The sequence below is a fragment of the Gracilinanus agilis genome, chromosome 4, assembly GCF_016433145.1.
Source record: "Gracilinanus agilis isolate LMUSP501 chromosome 4, AgileGrace, whole genome shotgun sequence".
NCBI lineage: Eukaryota > Metazoa > Chordata > Mammalia > Didelphimorphia > Didelphidae > Gracilinanus > Gracilinanus agilis.
In genome coordinates, this window is record NC_058133.1 from 71111264 (window position 1) to 71125200 (window position 13937).

The window sequence follows — 13937 nt, forward strand, 5'->3', positions numbered from 1 at the left end:
TTCTTCTTCTTCTTCTTCTTCTTCTTCTTCTTCTTCTTCTTCTTCTTCTTCTTCTTCTTCTTCTTCTTCTTCTTCTTCTTCTTCTTTTCTCCCCCTCCTCCTCCTTCCTCTTCCTCTTCTTCGACAAAATAACTAATATAAAATGTTTTAAAAGATTATACATGTAAAATCTAAATCATTTCGCTTGCTATCTCAGGGAAGGGGAGAGAATGGAAAGAAGGAAGGAGAGAGGGGCAGAAGGGAGTTAATTTGGAACTCAAAACTTTATAATTGAATATTAAAAATTAGTTTTACATTCAATAGGGGAAATAAAATATTATTATTAAATGGTTGGATCAGTTCACAATTTCACCCACAGAGTATTAATGTCCCTATTTTTCCACATCTCCTCCAGTTTTGCCATTTAGAAATTTGAAGAATAGAAAACATATTACCTATGAAAATGATGGATAAGAGAAGAATTTATGAATAAATAAGAAATAGAAAGTATTTTAAGATGTAAAATGGAAAATTTTGTATCAATTAAATTGAAAAGGTTTTGTACAAATAAAACTAATGTCACCAAGAAGGAAGGTATAAGTTGGGGAAAAATTATTGACAATATCTCAAATAGAGGTCTCATATCTAAAATTTATAGAGATATTTGTTAAATATAAAAAAACAAGAGACATTCCCCCAATTATAAATGGTCAAAAGAGATGAACAGAGAGTTTTTGAATGAATAAATCAAAGCTACATATAACTAAATATATGAAAAATGATCTAAATAATTGTTGACTAAGGAAATTCAAATCAAAATAATTTTGAGATATCATTGCACACTTATCAGATTGGTTAAAATCCCTATAAGATCAAGAATGAAAAATGATGCCCATCTTCACCAATATTATTTAATATTTTATTAGACATGCTAGCAATAGCAATAAGAGAAGAAATATAAATGGAAGGAATCAGAGAATGGGCAAAAAAGTAAGAAAACTCTCTCTTTTTGCAAATGAGATGATATATAATCACAAAAATTCAACTAGAAATTAGTTGAAACTATCAAAACTGTTAGCAAAGTATTAGGATATAAAATAAACCCACATAAATCATTAGCCTTTATATATATCCCTAACAATGTTGCATAAGAAAACATGATAAGAGATAACCCTTTTAAACTAATGATAGACAGATAAAATATCTAGGAGTATATCTACCAAAACAAACCCAGAAACCATATGAACATAATTATAAAACACTTTTTATACAAATGAAGTCAGTTTTAGATAATTGGAGAAATATTAATTGTTCATGGATAGACAGAGCCAATATAACTAAAATGATAATCCTACCTAAACTAATCTACTTATTAAGTGCCATCCCAATTAAATTACCCCCAAATATTTTTACCAAGCTAGAAAAAATTACAAAATTCATTTAGAAAAATAAATTTCAAAGGAATTAATGAAAACTGTAAAGGAAGGAAGTTTAGCAGTATTGATTTTAAATTCTACTATAAAACAGTAATGACCAAAACTATCTGTTATTGCCTAAGAAATAGAAAAGTAGATCAGTAGAACAGAATCAACACACAACAGCAATAAAAGATTATAGTAACCTTGTGTTTAAAAAAAGTAAAGATTCAAGTTTTAGGAATAAGAATTCACTATTTTGTAAAAATTTTTGGGAAAACTGGAGAGCAATCTGAGAGAAACCAGATATAAACCACTATGTTATACTACCAAGATAAGATTGAAATGGATAAATGACCTAACAGTTTGATTTTATTCAATTACCTTTTTCTTTCTTCATCAAATCCCAGTATTTTTCCATTTTTCTGAACCTCTGGTGGAAATGGATAATACTTTTCCTAGCTAAGGATATTAACTGATTATTATTTCACTTTTAAGAAGCATACCCAAAATCATCTTTGCTAACTGGCTATTTAACTGGAGGCCAGGAGATCCTTGATGAAGACAAAGTTCCTTACTTCCTCTCCCTCTCTCCTGACACTTAAGAATGTTACTAGATGTTTCTTCTTGTCCTACCTCCTTTCCCTTCTCTTGAAATCTGAAAGGTCAGTGAAATGTCCAGACTTGCTTCTGTATAGGAGAGTCTAACCAAGCAACAGTGTCCTGTTCAAACTTATTTTAGTCTCAGGTCAATGGAAAGGATAATTTCAAGCATTTGTAGTTTAAATCTTGGCTGCTCAGAATGTATTTTTAATTTTTATAATTGTTATTTTAACTGCCAGAAGGTATGCTGACCATTATCACTTGATCCTGTTTAGTAATAAGAAAGAAGTGTTGACAATTCCTTACATATTTCTACAGTTTTTACTTCTCCCAAAATGAGAGGGTACGCTCTCCAGAAGACTCAGAGTACTTGTCACTTCTCTCCTTAAACTTCCATATTATGTATTTGTGTGGACAGCAATACTAATTTTGTTAGTGTAAAGGTGTGTAAGATCAATAAGGATTTACTGATTATAATTTTGGCTTATCCCCCATTCACTAGGAAAACTACCCACTTTTCTTCCCTAATATATTTCAATGAACCTTATTCATACAAGAAAGATGCAATGGATTCAACCAAACAAACATGACAAGTGTGTTCAGTATTTCCTTTGTTACTATAAAAGTAAAAAAGAGATAATAAAATATAATTAAATAACTACAAAGCAAGTTCTTAGTCTGCTCTTAGCTAGTCTACAAGCATACCTGGAGTCCAAGAGTTCCAAAACACAGATCAAGTGCTTAAACCCAGCCATACTTACTGTGAGTTAAAAAGTGCACTTCTAACTTACGTTTCCCCTCTCAAACTCCTAAAGAAACAAAACATTGGGGAAACTCCAGACCTGGGACATTGAGACCTCCTCTGGCTATTTTTAAAATGATCTGTCAACTCCTCCACTTCAGCTCCTCAAAGCTCCTACCTCATTGGATCATAGATTGGGAGCAGCAAGGGACCTTAGAGGTCATTGAGTCCAATTCCGTTATTTTATAGATGAGGAAACAGAGACTCAGAGATATTAAGTTACTATTCCAAAGCCATAGAGTTACCTCTCCTATCTTACCACTGGATTCCTGGGGTGCTTCAGCTATCACAGATAACTATCATGGAAAAGTGTCTTAGCCAGGACACTCTGGTTAGGGGCTACAGGCTCTCTCTGTCCCATGATCATTTTTGTCTTCCTTTTTAACCCTCTTCTGTCCTGGAAAACTTTAAGTCTGCCAATTTCTACATACCTTTTCTTGACTATTTCATTCTTTTCCCATCAGTAAAATCTTGTCTGGCAAACCCACTCCAATACATGTGTGTGCATTTATCTGTGTTATCGGTGTGTATATATACATGTTGTAAATATACATGTGTAGTCATATGTGTATGTGTACATGTATGTACACATATGTATGCATATGTGTGTGCATGTGTACATGTATTTGTATATATGTGTATGGTTATATTTTTAAAAGACATGGAACTTACTGCAGAGAAAACACTAAGATCCAAATTAGGATTAAAAGTTCCCTCCTCATTCGGCTACCTTCTCTACTCCAACCCTTGTATCTTAATCATCAATATAAGGAAATAAAGTAAGAACTTTTTCATAAAAGATCACTATATTCCTATGGCAAAACAGAGGAGAATTTGGAGGGTTAGTGGGGAACAATGAGAAATAATTAGTTTTTTAATAGTTTACGATTTTAAAACCTTGATGTAAAGGGACCAATTATAAACAGGGTTTGCCATGTAACATGAACGTTATGTGAACTCCCTGGGTAGATCTATGGGAGGATTTGATCAGATGATTTCTGGGTTAATAGTACATGTGGACAAGTATCGTCCAGAATGGACCAGCAGGGAATGGTCACATTAAGGACATCACAAGTCATTGCTATGTAGGTGGATTAATAAAGAGAAAACAAGCATCTTTTTTCTCATTTTTCAAATTCACACTGGCTAGAAGGAGACAATATTTTTAATTAGAAGGGATGGATTGATTTCATAGACAGATTTTGTGCCAACCCAATAGTGAAGGTAATGTCATCGTGTTAGCACTGTTGATGTCTTCTAAATACCACAGAGCACAGTGGTAACATTTCTACCAAAAAAAATCAAATATTAAACAAATGTTTGTTCTCCCTAGTGCTTACTAGATCAAGAAAGCTTGCTACTGTATTTTAGAAATTTTAAAACACAATTTTATTTAAATATTGGTAATTTGCATTTTTAATGCATTGACAAGAAGTGGTTCCCTTGGGGACTGCTTTAGTGGAAATATAAGAATGACATTTAGTTGAAACAAAGCAATGGTTGTATGAGCTTAGAGTTGCCTCCTCCATTTTTCCACTCTTTTAGTATAATTGCTAAGTATCTATCTTTGACTCTATTTTCTTTTCTTTTTTTAACTCATAAATGTATAATTTACTTGTTTTTAAACAAATTGTAAACAATGTAGTTTTTGGTTTTGCAGATAAAATGTTTATGCATTTGTTTAATTAAACATTTTTTGGTGGTGATAGTAGTTATTATATGATAATTGTTTAAAAGAAAAGAACAATAGATACAGAAATTTTAAAAAGTCTTCATTAGAATACATTTTACTCTTTGATTAGAGGCAAATGTGATCTCATTTTAAATATATGTTTTGGGGACTAAAATTCATTCATATAAATCAGTGCAAGGTAACAAATTGGTCTAATATATGACCAAAATCTGAATTTAAAGGGTTCTCAGCAGGAAACTAAGTCTAATTCATGCTAGAATATGAATCTCCTTTACAGCATATGACAAATAGTGATCTATTTAGCTATATGTTTCAAGACTACCAACAAGGGAAAACCCACTCTTAATTTTGGAAAATATGTTCTTACCTCAAGCTAAGATCTTCATCTGTGCAGCTTCTCCTTATTGTTCTTAGTTCTGTTTGACTCTATTTTCTCTACTTCCTTCCCTTCCTTTCTCTCTTTTCTGTCCCTTAACAATCCAATTCATTCCCATGTCTTTATCATATATGTATGTTATATGTGTGTATATGTGTGTGCGTATACATATAAAAGTTGAAATATCTCTTCTGAGTCCTAGACCATAGCTCTTGAAGATATTATGATAAAATGAGACATTCAGTGGCTCTAGAGTCAGGTGGCAAAGGTTCAAATCATGCCACCGGCACTTAGTACCTCTGTGATCTTGGGGAAGTGATTTAATTACCCCCCCAACTTTATTTTCCTTATCTGGAAAATGAGGAGCAGTTGAGGATTGAACTAGATGGTCTTTCGTGTTCTTCTCAACTCTACTTGTCTAAAGTTCTATGAAGTCCATCTGCTGATAGCACATATCCATGTGGATATCACACTATCATTTCAAATTCAAAATATCCCAAACATAGTTTATTATATTTTCCTCTAAACCTGTTGTTTTTATGACTTTACTGTTTCTGACTATGGTGCTACTATTCACCAGCTTTCCATGTTTATAACATTGGTATTTATTACCTTTTATTCTTCCCTTCTTGAACTTCAAATATGTAGTTAGCGACCAAGTCCTGATGATTCCAACACAGAAATGCCTCTCAAGTCCATCATTGCTTTATTCCAACCACCACCATTTCGGTTAAGGTTCTCTTTGCTGTGTGCCAAGATTGTTGCTATGGTAACCTAACATGCCTTTTCATTTCCTCTCAACCCTCACTAATCCATTCTCAATACTCCTGCCTCAATAATCTTTCTGTTATATAACTCCTCTGCTCAAAATTCTTCAGTATCTCCCTATTGCCTATCAATTAATATTCAAACTCCATAACTTGGCATTCAAAGATTTCTGTAGTTGATGCTACCTTATCTTTGTATAGTTCTTATATTACTATTAAGCACTCCACACTTTAGGGAAATTTTACATTCCCTGTCTTCTGTAGCTTTGCTCAAACTGTTCTTTTTGGCTGAAATATTCTCATTTTCTCTCTTTATATATGAAATTTTGCATTCCCTTACTCCCTCTTTCCTTCCTTCCTTCCTTCCTGAATATACATCTCCCATCTCCTCTACTCACTTAGTTTTCTCATATTTCAAAGATTTAAAAAGAAGATAAAATAGCTCAGAAGTATATTTGAATGACAATATACACTACATTCTCCTTCTAAAATCTCCTCACCTCTCTAATGAAAGGAAGGAAGTACATTTTCTCATCTCTCCTCGGGTGGTTCAGTCATTATAAATATATTACATTCAATTTCATGTTATTATTCTTTCAATTTACATTGTTTCATCACATATATAATTTTCATTTTCTATTTAATTTGCCACATCTATTCATGTAAATGTCTCGTCCTTCTGAATTCTTTATATTCATTATTTCTTGTGTTACAATAATATTCCATTGTGTTTATATGCCACAATTGTATACTAATTCCTCAATCAACAGGAATTTACTCTGATGGAATTTCCTTCCTTTAAATAAATTTCATCCTCTTAAGTCCCTCTTAAATGTTTCTGATCCACCAGATAGCTGATGCTTTTTAAGACTTCTATCATCTTTTATGTGGACTATTGCAATTAGTTCCTTTTATTTCCTTTCTTTTAGACTCTGATGCTCTATTTTTAACTCCATGTAGATTTTTAAGTGGGAGAGTAGAAGAGGGGAAGGGAGGGGAAGGGAAGGGAGGGAGAGGAAGGGCAACTGAGGGGAGCATAGGAGGAGAAGGGAAGAGGTCTCCGCAGATGTCAAATTGATATTTATACAACACAGATCTGACTGTGTAATTTCCTTAATTAATAATCTGTAATGATTCCCTGTTGCCCTCAGGATAAACTGCAAGCTCTTCAACTTGTCATTTAAGGGCTTCTTTGGCATGGCTCCCATCTACCTTTTCCATCTTATTTTAAATTATTCCCCTTTATGCACCCTCTGTTTCAGGGAAACTGGCAAGCTAGCTATTTCACAGACACACACACATCATTCTATCTCCTCCCTCCCTGGTTTTGTATGATTGTTGTACTCTGGGCAATTGTTTTATGTCTTCACAGTATTCTCCCCTTCCCTGTACTTCTTAGAATATCTAATTTTTTTCAAAATCCAGTTAACACCACCTAAGGGAGATCATTCCCTACTGCCCCATGCTATTATTGGCACTTCCTCCCCCTTTGACATACTTTTTATAAAAATGCATAAAATGACTTTGTATTCTCTTATCTCTAACAACAGGCAATAATATTAACTATCATTTATGTAGTGCTTTAAGTTTGCAAAACACATTACATGTATCTTATTTTATTCTTGTAACATCCTGACCAGAAATTTGTGTGTGCATATGTTCTAACATAGTTGGGAAAGTTCATCGACTTTGAAAGTTTCGTGAAGGCAGGGCTTCTTTAATTTTTGTCTTGGTATCCTCCCTAATATACAGCACAAGATCTGGCACATAGTAGGTGTTTGATAAGTGCTTACTGAATGATTAACTGAATGATTGCATGTTTTGGAACCCAAACTCTATTACGATATGAACTGTGGAACCCAATGGCGCTCAAAGTGATAAAAATGAACAAGATCTACCAGGATCAACTTTTGATATGTTGTTTATTTATTTATAGTCTTGGATTGTTGTTGTAGTTGTTTCCCTCCAAAGATCCTGTAAAGGTACTTCATGGAAATCTTAGGTTTCTGTGACACAGATTTGAAAGTTTCTGACTTAAATCATCTTTCTTTTATACACTGAAATAACATGTATAGGAATGATGATATTAACAACAATAAACATAGAACAGTGGCATTGAATAAGCAGCAAACAATTCCTTTGAATTTTTTTCAACCATGCTTTGCGTATGGGCAGCCCTTGATAAACACTTGTTGGAAGAGGGAGTATGGGCAGTGAAAGGAGACATGAGACAATGCTTCCAATCTTGGCTCTGCCACATTCTACTTGTGTGACCTTGGGCAAGTTACTAAGACCTTTGAGTCTGTTTTCTTATCTGTTAGAAGGGGATGAGACTAGATCACTTCTGAGATTCCTCCTCCAGCTCTAATTCTATGGTGTTATCAAAGTGAATTTTCCCATGCAGGGGAAAAAAGTTTAAGCTTGAAGACATAAAAGTAGAAAGGGTAGGATGTTATATTCAATATAGTGGTCAAGTCAACAATGTCTTATATCTAGTTGGTGCTCAATTTCTGATTAATTGACCTCTTTGGAAGTTCAAACAATCTGTAGCATACTCTATGTTTTAACAAGGACTTAAAATTATAAGAAGCTCTTCCCTCCCCCAAATAGGATTATGGAGAAATAGACACAAATGCAATAATTAGAGGGGGGAATAATGCCTCCTTGATATGAATGAATTAATGAATTAAGAAATTACTAAATACTTAGTAGGTGCTAAGTACTGAGCATGCAAATAAAAGAGTAAGATAGTCCCTAAAATCAAGGAAGCACATTCCAAAAGAGAAGACAATGCATATAGGAAGATTCAACTGCCAGTCAGATAGAAAAGTTCCATTGTCTTTAGGGTGCAACAGCAAAGCAAAATGATTTATGCTGCTTCATTAATGTCATCTCCTGTGACAAAATTCTATCAGTTCTGATGTGGAACCATTTGGTTTTAGGCTCAAAACAATACTATTCCCAAGATCCTTGGGTTCAATTTTCTGGGATCTGAGGAAAGATGGTGGTCAAATTGGTAGTGGTAGTGGTGGTGGTGGTGGTGGTGATGTTTTAATCTGTCTGGTACATGCTATTTTCTGTCCCTTCTTCTAATCCTTCATTGCTTCAATTAGACTGGCTTGCCTTTCCTGTGAGTCACAGTTGATTATCAAATGATGTGGTCAGTTGGCCCCTTGTCCACAAGAGTTGCCTCAATGGAAGCTGGGCTAGTGATCTGTTGGTACAGTAACCCCAAACATTCCTGAGCATTTGGCCAACAGCTATTACTCGTGGTGATGAGGGACATGGGCTCTTTATTCAGTGATTTTTTTCCCCTTGATGGCTATGGTTTCTGGGCCAGAAGTAGGTTTGATGGCCTTGCTGTTTCCAAGGCTTTTGGGTTTGGGATTCTGGACTGTCTCTATCAGGATCTTAGAGGAGACTGTGGACAAATGGGTTCTGGTGATTTATTCCCCAGCACATGCTGGCTTCTGTCTCTCCCCCAGAGCTCTTTGCTGCTTCAGCAAGGAGTACCATTAAATAAGATAAAGTATCACCTTTCTTTCATTCCTTCCTTCATCTCTATTTATTGAATGCTTGCTAGTTGGAAAACAATGTGTTAAGCCTGTGTGAGAGGGGGAATACCTTGCAAAATGCAAACCGGTTCTGACCCAAAAGGTACTTATCATCTCTTGGGAAGAATAAACGTTAATGCAAATAACTATAATACTTGTCAGAATTTAGAATCTTTAGGGAAGAATGCCTGCCTGAATTACAGATTGTTTTAAAATATATGGAAAATATTTATTTACAACTAGCAAAACTATTCACTATTGAAAAGCAGGAGTCTGGATGAAGTTACTTTAATAATGAATCAAGTATCACTTAGGTGCATCAATTGTTTACATTTAAATGGGTGATTCCAAAGGGATTTAAAGCTGTACAGTGAAGTTTAGTTTCTTAAGTTTGCACACCTCATCATCCCTCACCCTCTTTATCCTGCTTATTTGCTTTGTCATTCTTTTTCTCCTCACAATGCAAAGTTGCCTGTAGCCACATTTTTGTTTTTACCACAATTTTAAATTAGATGGGTTCAAATGGTTGGTAGTTTATTGTGAGGATGGAGTTTAGGCTAAGGGAGACATTTCATTGTGAAAGTCATGGATATTCTAGGATACATACATATATATTTTATGTGTGTCTGTGTGTGTATAATAGAGATGCCTCGCCCCCACTCAACCCCCATATAAAATAAGTCTGGTAGGTCTTGTTTTAATTAGTGATCGTTGAAGTTGGCTGAACTGCCCCTCTCATGTGTATATCAGTAGTCTGAATGTAGTACTGTGTGAGCACTCTAAAGCGTATTGCTTCAATTTTAAGGGGTGTTATCTTTTTTTTAAAGGAAGAGCTCTCACCTCACCAGACTGTTCTTTTCTTCCTAATATTGGCAAGTGAAATATGGGTGCTTGTGTGTGGGGGTGGAGAAGGTAGCCAGATGGGGAGAAAGCTTTTGTTCTTGTTTTGGATCTGGCTGTTTTCTCTGCAGAGAGTTCCCTGGAACTTTAGATCCAGCAATATTGAAAAGTACTTAGATATATCAACAATGAGTTTTCATTCCACTCAGGGCACAGGGCTGCAAATACACTCATGTGGGCATCCAGCAGTGATGTTTTGAAATCTGGGAATACTGGGTGTTGGGGGAGTGAACTGCCCCCTCCTTAAGCTTTCATTTGGTGTCATGCTGATCCCCAGCTGCTTCAAAGGGCTACATTTATTAGGTGCTTAAACAATGAGTGTTCAACCTTTTATGGCCCATGCAAGGGGAGGATTTATAGTTTTGACAAGAACACAGGGAGAGCTCAATGAACTTCTATTCCTTATTTAGTCATTTACATCATGGGGATCAGAGATCCAGGGAGCCATGTCTGCTCAGAGCTTGATTACTTCCTATAAGGCCATACTATGAGGCTGGCAGAGTTCAAGAAAGATCAGCCTGCTCTGGGCCCTTTGTTAGCATGTAGGATCATAGATTTATATCTGGAAGAGAGCTTGGAGGTAATCTTATCCAGTTCTGTCATGTTATTCAGGAAATTGAGTCCCAGAGTGAAGTGATTTGCCCAACATCACCTAAGTAGTAAGAAGCCAAGTCAGGACCCAACATGATCTCTTGGACTGCACATCTAGAGCCTTTTTTTTTCTATTACCAAATTCCCCAAATTACCAAATTTCTATTATCCTTATTTGCTTCCCAAAAGGAGGATGTCCTGGAAGATTAGCAGTGGTAGGTTGAACTCATAGAGTTTAATGAGTTTAATAAAGTGGCCCTAAGATCAGGGAAGCTATGGTTCTTCTTAATTTCTCTTCCTCCTGAACTAACTACTTTGTTTTCCTCCCTTTCCATCTCAGAATATAGTGTGTACTGGCAGACGGAGGTGGCACCCAGATCCCAGCCTGGTTCACTGCATCCAGTCATGTGAGGTAAGCTGATTTATTCCTCTCCCAGGGCCTGACCCAAAGTAGGGGTGAATATCTGTATCATACCCTGTAGCTCATTAGAAGAAGATCCTTTCATTCAATACTTTCTTGTATCTCTGAATCTGTTGAAACCTGTACAAATTAGGCGATGGGTCCTTTGAAGCTGGGATTTCTTTGAATAAAATCTCTAGGATTTATTTTTTTTTCAAGGAGTTTTAGGAGTACCTAAAGGCATCTGTGCTAGTATGTTCACTTGTAGATGTAATCAAGTTTCAACTCAATGGAGGAATAATAATAGTTAATAATAATAACAAATGTTTATATATTGCTTTCAGCTTGGCAAAACACTTTACGTACATTATCTCATTGGAACATGAAAGAACTTTTCCATGAGTATTATCTTTTGGAATCTGAAAATAGGCTTGATGATTTGTAGGCTAGAGCTGGAATCAGAGTAGCATTGGAGGATGAATGATTTAGAGCTGGAAAAGAACTTAGATGCCATCGAGTCCCATGATCTTATTTTACAGACGAGGAAACCAAGAACAAGACAGGTTTTTTGCTTTTTATTTTTTAATAAAACCTTTACTTCCTTCTTAGAATCAGTACTGTATATTGGTTCCAAGGCATAAAAATGGTAAGGGCTAGCTAGGCAATGGGGGCTATATGACTTGTCCAGAGTCACACAGTTAGAAAGTGTCTGAGGCCAGATTTGAACCCGAGACTTCTCTCCAAGCCAGGCTCTCAATCCACTAAGCCACCAGCTGCCCATCACCAAGAGACATTTAGTGATATGTTCAAGGTTATTACAGGTAATGACCGTGGTGGTATTTGGATGAGATCTTTTGCTTCCAACGCCAACTCTTTCCACTGTATCATGTTCAACTTAGACTGATCCACTATTGCCTCAGCACACATTTTATCCAAATCCATGTAGTCTAGTTGACTTTCTAGGTCAGAAACCTAGAGGGTCAGTAATTTAGGAAATCAGATAGGTTGGAGTGAATACAAATATAAATATAAGCATAGTGACTCTGGGGGGAGAAAGACTATAAGATTTCATGGGGAAGTTTTTTTAAGAAGAGAGTGATAAAAAATACTGACATGGGAGGGAAGTGGGGGAGAGTTCCACTCTACATGCAACCTCCCCACTCTGGAACTGGCCAGTGACAAACACTTACTTATTCCATCCTCTACCACAACAGGTTTGTCTTCCAAAACTCTCACTGGGAATAATTAAGCTACTTAGCAGTAACACTTGGGTAATCCTGGCTCATCCTTGCTCACTGGATCCTGAGCAGTTGGACTGTCATGTCTTCCAGCACCCCCCACTCCCAAATCCCCCTAGTGCCAAACACACACACACACACACACACACACACACACACACACACACACACATTAATCCCCCTATTCATTTGTATCTCTCTTTCACTCAATCCAATTTCTTGATGAAATTGTGATGCCTATGAGGCCAAAGAAAGAGAGAGAGAGGTTAAGGGGGGCTGGGGGATATGAAATAATGGGAGAGGGGAAGGGGGGGCAAGAGAAAGCATCACTTTTTTGTAAGCATTCTGAGAGGAGTAAATGAGGAATACAAGTTAGTTAGCATGGAGGGTGCTTTGTTATATGATGAAGGCCAACAAAATAGCTCATATGATGCCATCATTAGGAAAACAGATGGCAGTGGGGTGGGGAGGAGGGAGTGAAAGAGTGAATCATCTCCAGGGCAGGGGGTAGGGAGGGAAAGGAGGAGAAAGGCTTTGGGGGTAGGGGACCAGAGAGGGAGGGAGATAAACACTCTCTGAGCTGGGAAGAGATCAAAGAGAGCCTGAGCATTCCCTTCTGTTACTCCTTCTGCATTATGATAGAAAGAGGGAAGCCAGATGATGGAGTTAGGATTTGAATTTGAGGCTTTGTTGTTGTTTTTTTTAATTTTTTCCCAGACTGTATGAATCTGAGCTTTTTTGTTGTTGTTTTGCTCTCCTCTTCTTCCTCCTCAGACCCTCTCAATACTGATTAAATCCAACAGCCAGAGGCATTAAGGTCAACACACTGTCACTCTGCTAAAATGGAATGAGGAGGCTCAGTGGTGTAGTTTCCCACCTGCCCTATGGAACTGCTGACATTACACTTATGGTCGAGAATTGACCATTCCCCTACCCCATTACTCAGGCAGACAAGAAGCTTCTTGGCCAGTGCATCCCTAACCGCAGCTCCTCCCTGCCCGGGAACTAGTCCAGCCAGTTTTCTTGACAGTAAGATTATTCTAAAGTGTTGTCTGGGGCCCTCTGGGTAGGGCAGGTTTCGAAGGACCAGATATTGCCTCCTGACTCCAAAGCTAGAAGGAGAGGTACACATAGAGGGAGGGGAGAAGAAAGGAAAGAAGAGAGAATCTGGGCTTACAGGAATCAAAATGAAAATGGAGAGAGAAGGAAATGTAGGTGTAAGGGAAAAGAAAAGAAAAGGATACTGAGAAGAGTTGGGAGAAAGAAAATGAAAAGATAGGGGAAGGAAGAGTGCAACACTTGGAAGAAAATTTTTCTTTTCAATCAAAAGCAATCTAAAAATACTAAGAAGGACTGAATAGTATCAAAGTCAGACTGAGGGAAAACAGATACAGAGGCAAGCAAGGTGAAGGGAAGAAAGTGCAAGAGGAAGCCAAGACAAAATGCTGTGCAGGATACCCTAGTTAGACATTTTTGCATGGTGCCATCTGTGAATGCCTCTTTTTCTTTTTCCATTCCCCTTTCCTTTCCTTTCCTTTCCTTTCCTTTCCTTTCCTTTCCTTTCCTTTCCTTTCCTTTCCTTTCCTTTCCTTTCCTTTCCTTTCCTTTCCTTTCCTTTC

The 13937-nt window shown here is 36.7% G+C and overlaps 1 protein-coding gene across 1 annotated transcript in view; it reads left to right on the forward strand.

Annotated features, from left to right (window-relative positions):
• Positions 1–13937, forward strand: part of PAPPA2 (pappalysin 2) — a 386296-nt gene that overhangs the window by 313462 nt on the left and 58897 nt on the right. Inside the window, exon 20 of the mRNA XM_044674282.1 lies at positions 11021–11092. Within this exon, the coding sequence (XP_044530217.1) occupies positions 11021–11092 (72 nt within the window). The remainder of the gene's footprint in view (positions 1–11020; positions 11093–13937) is intronic.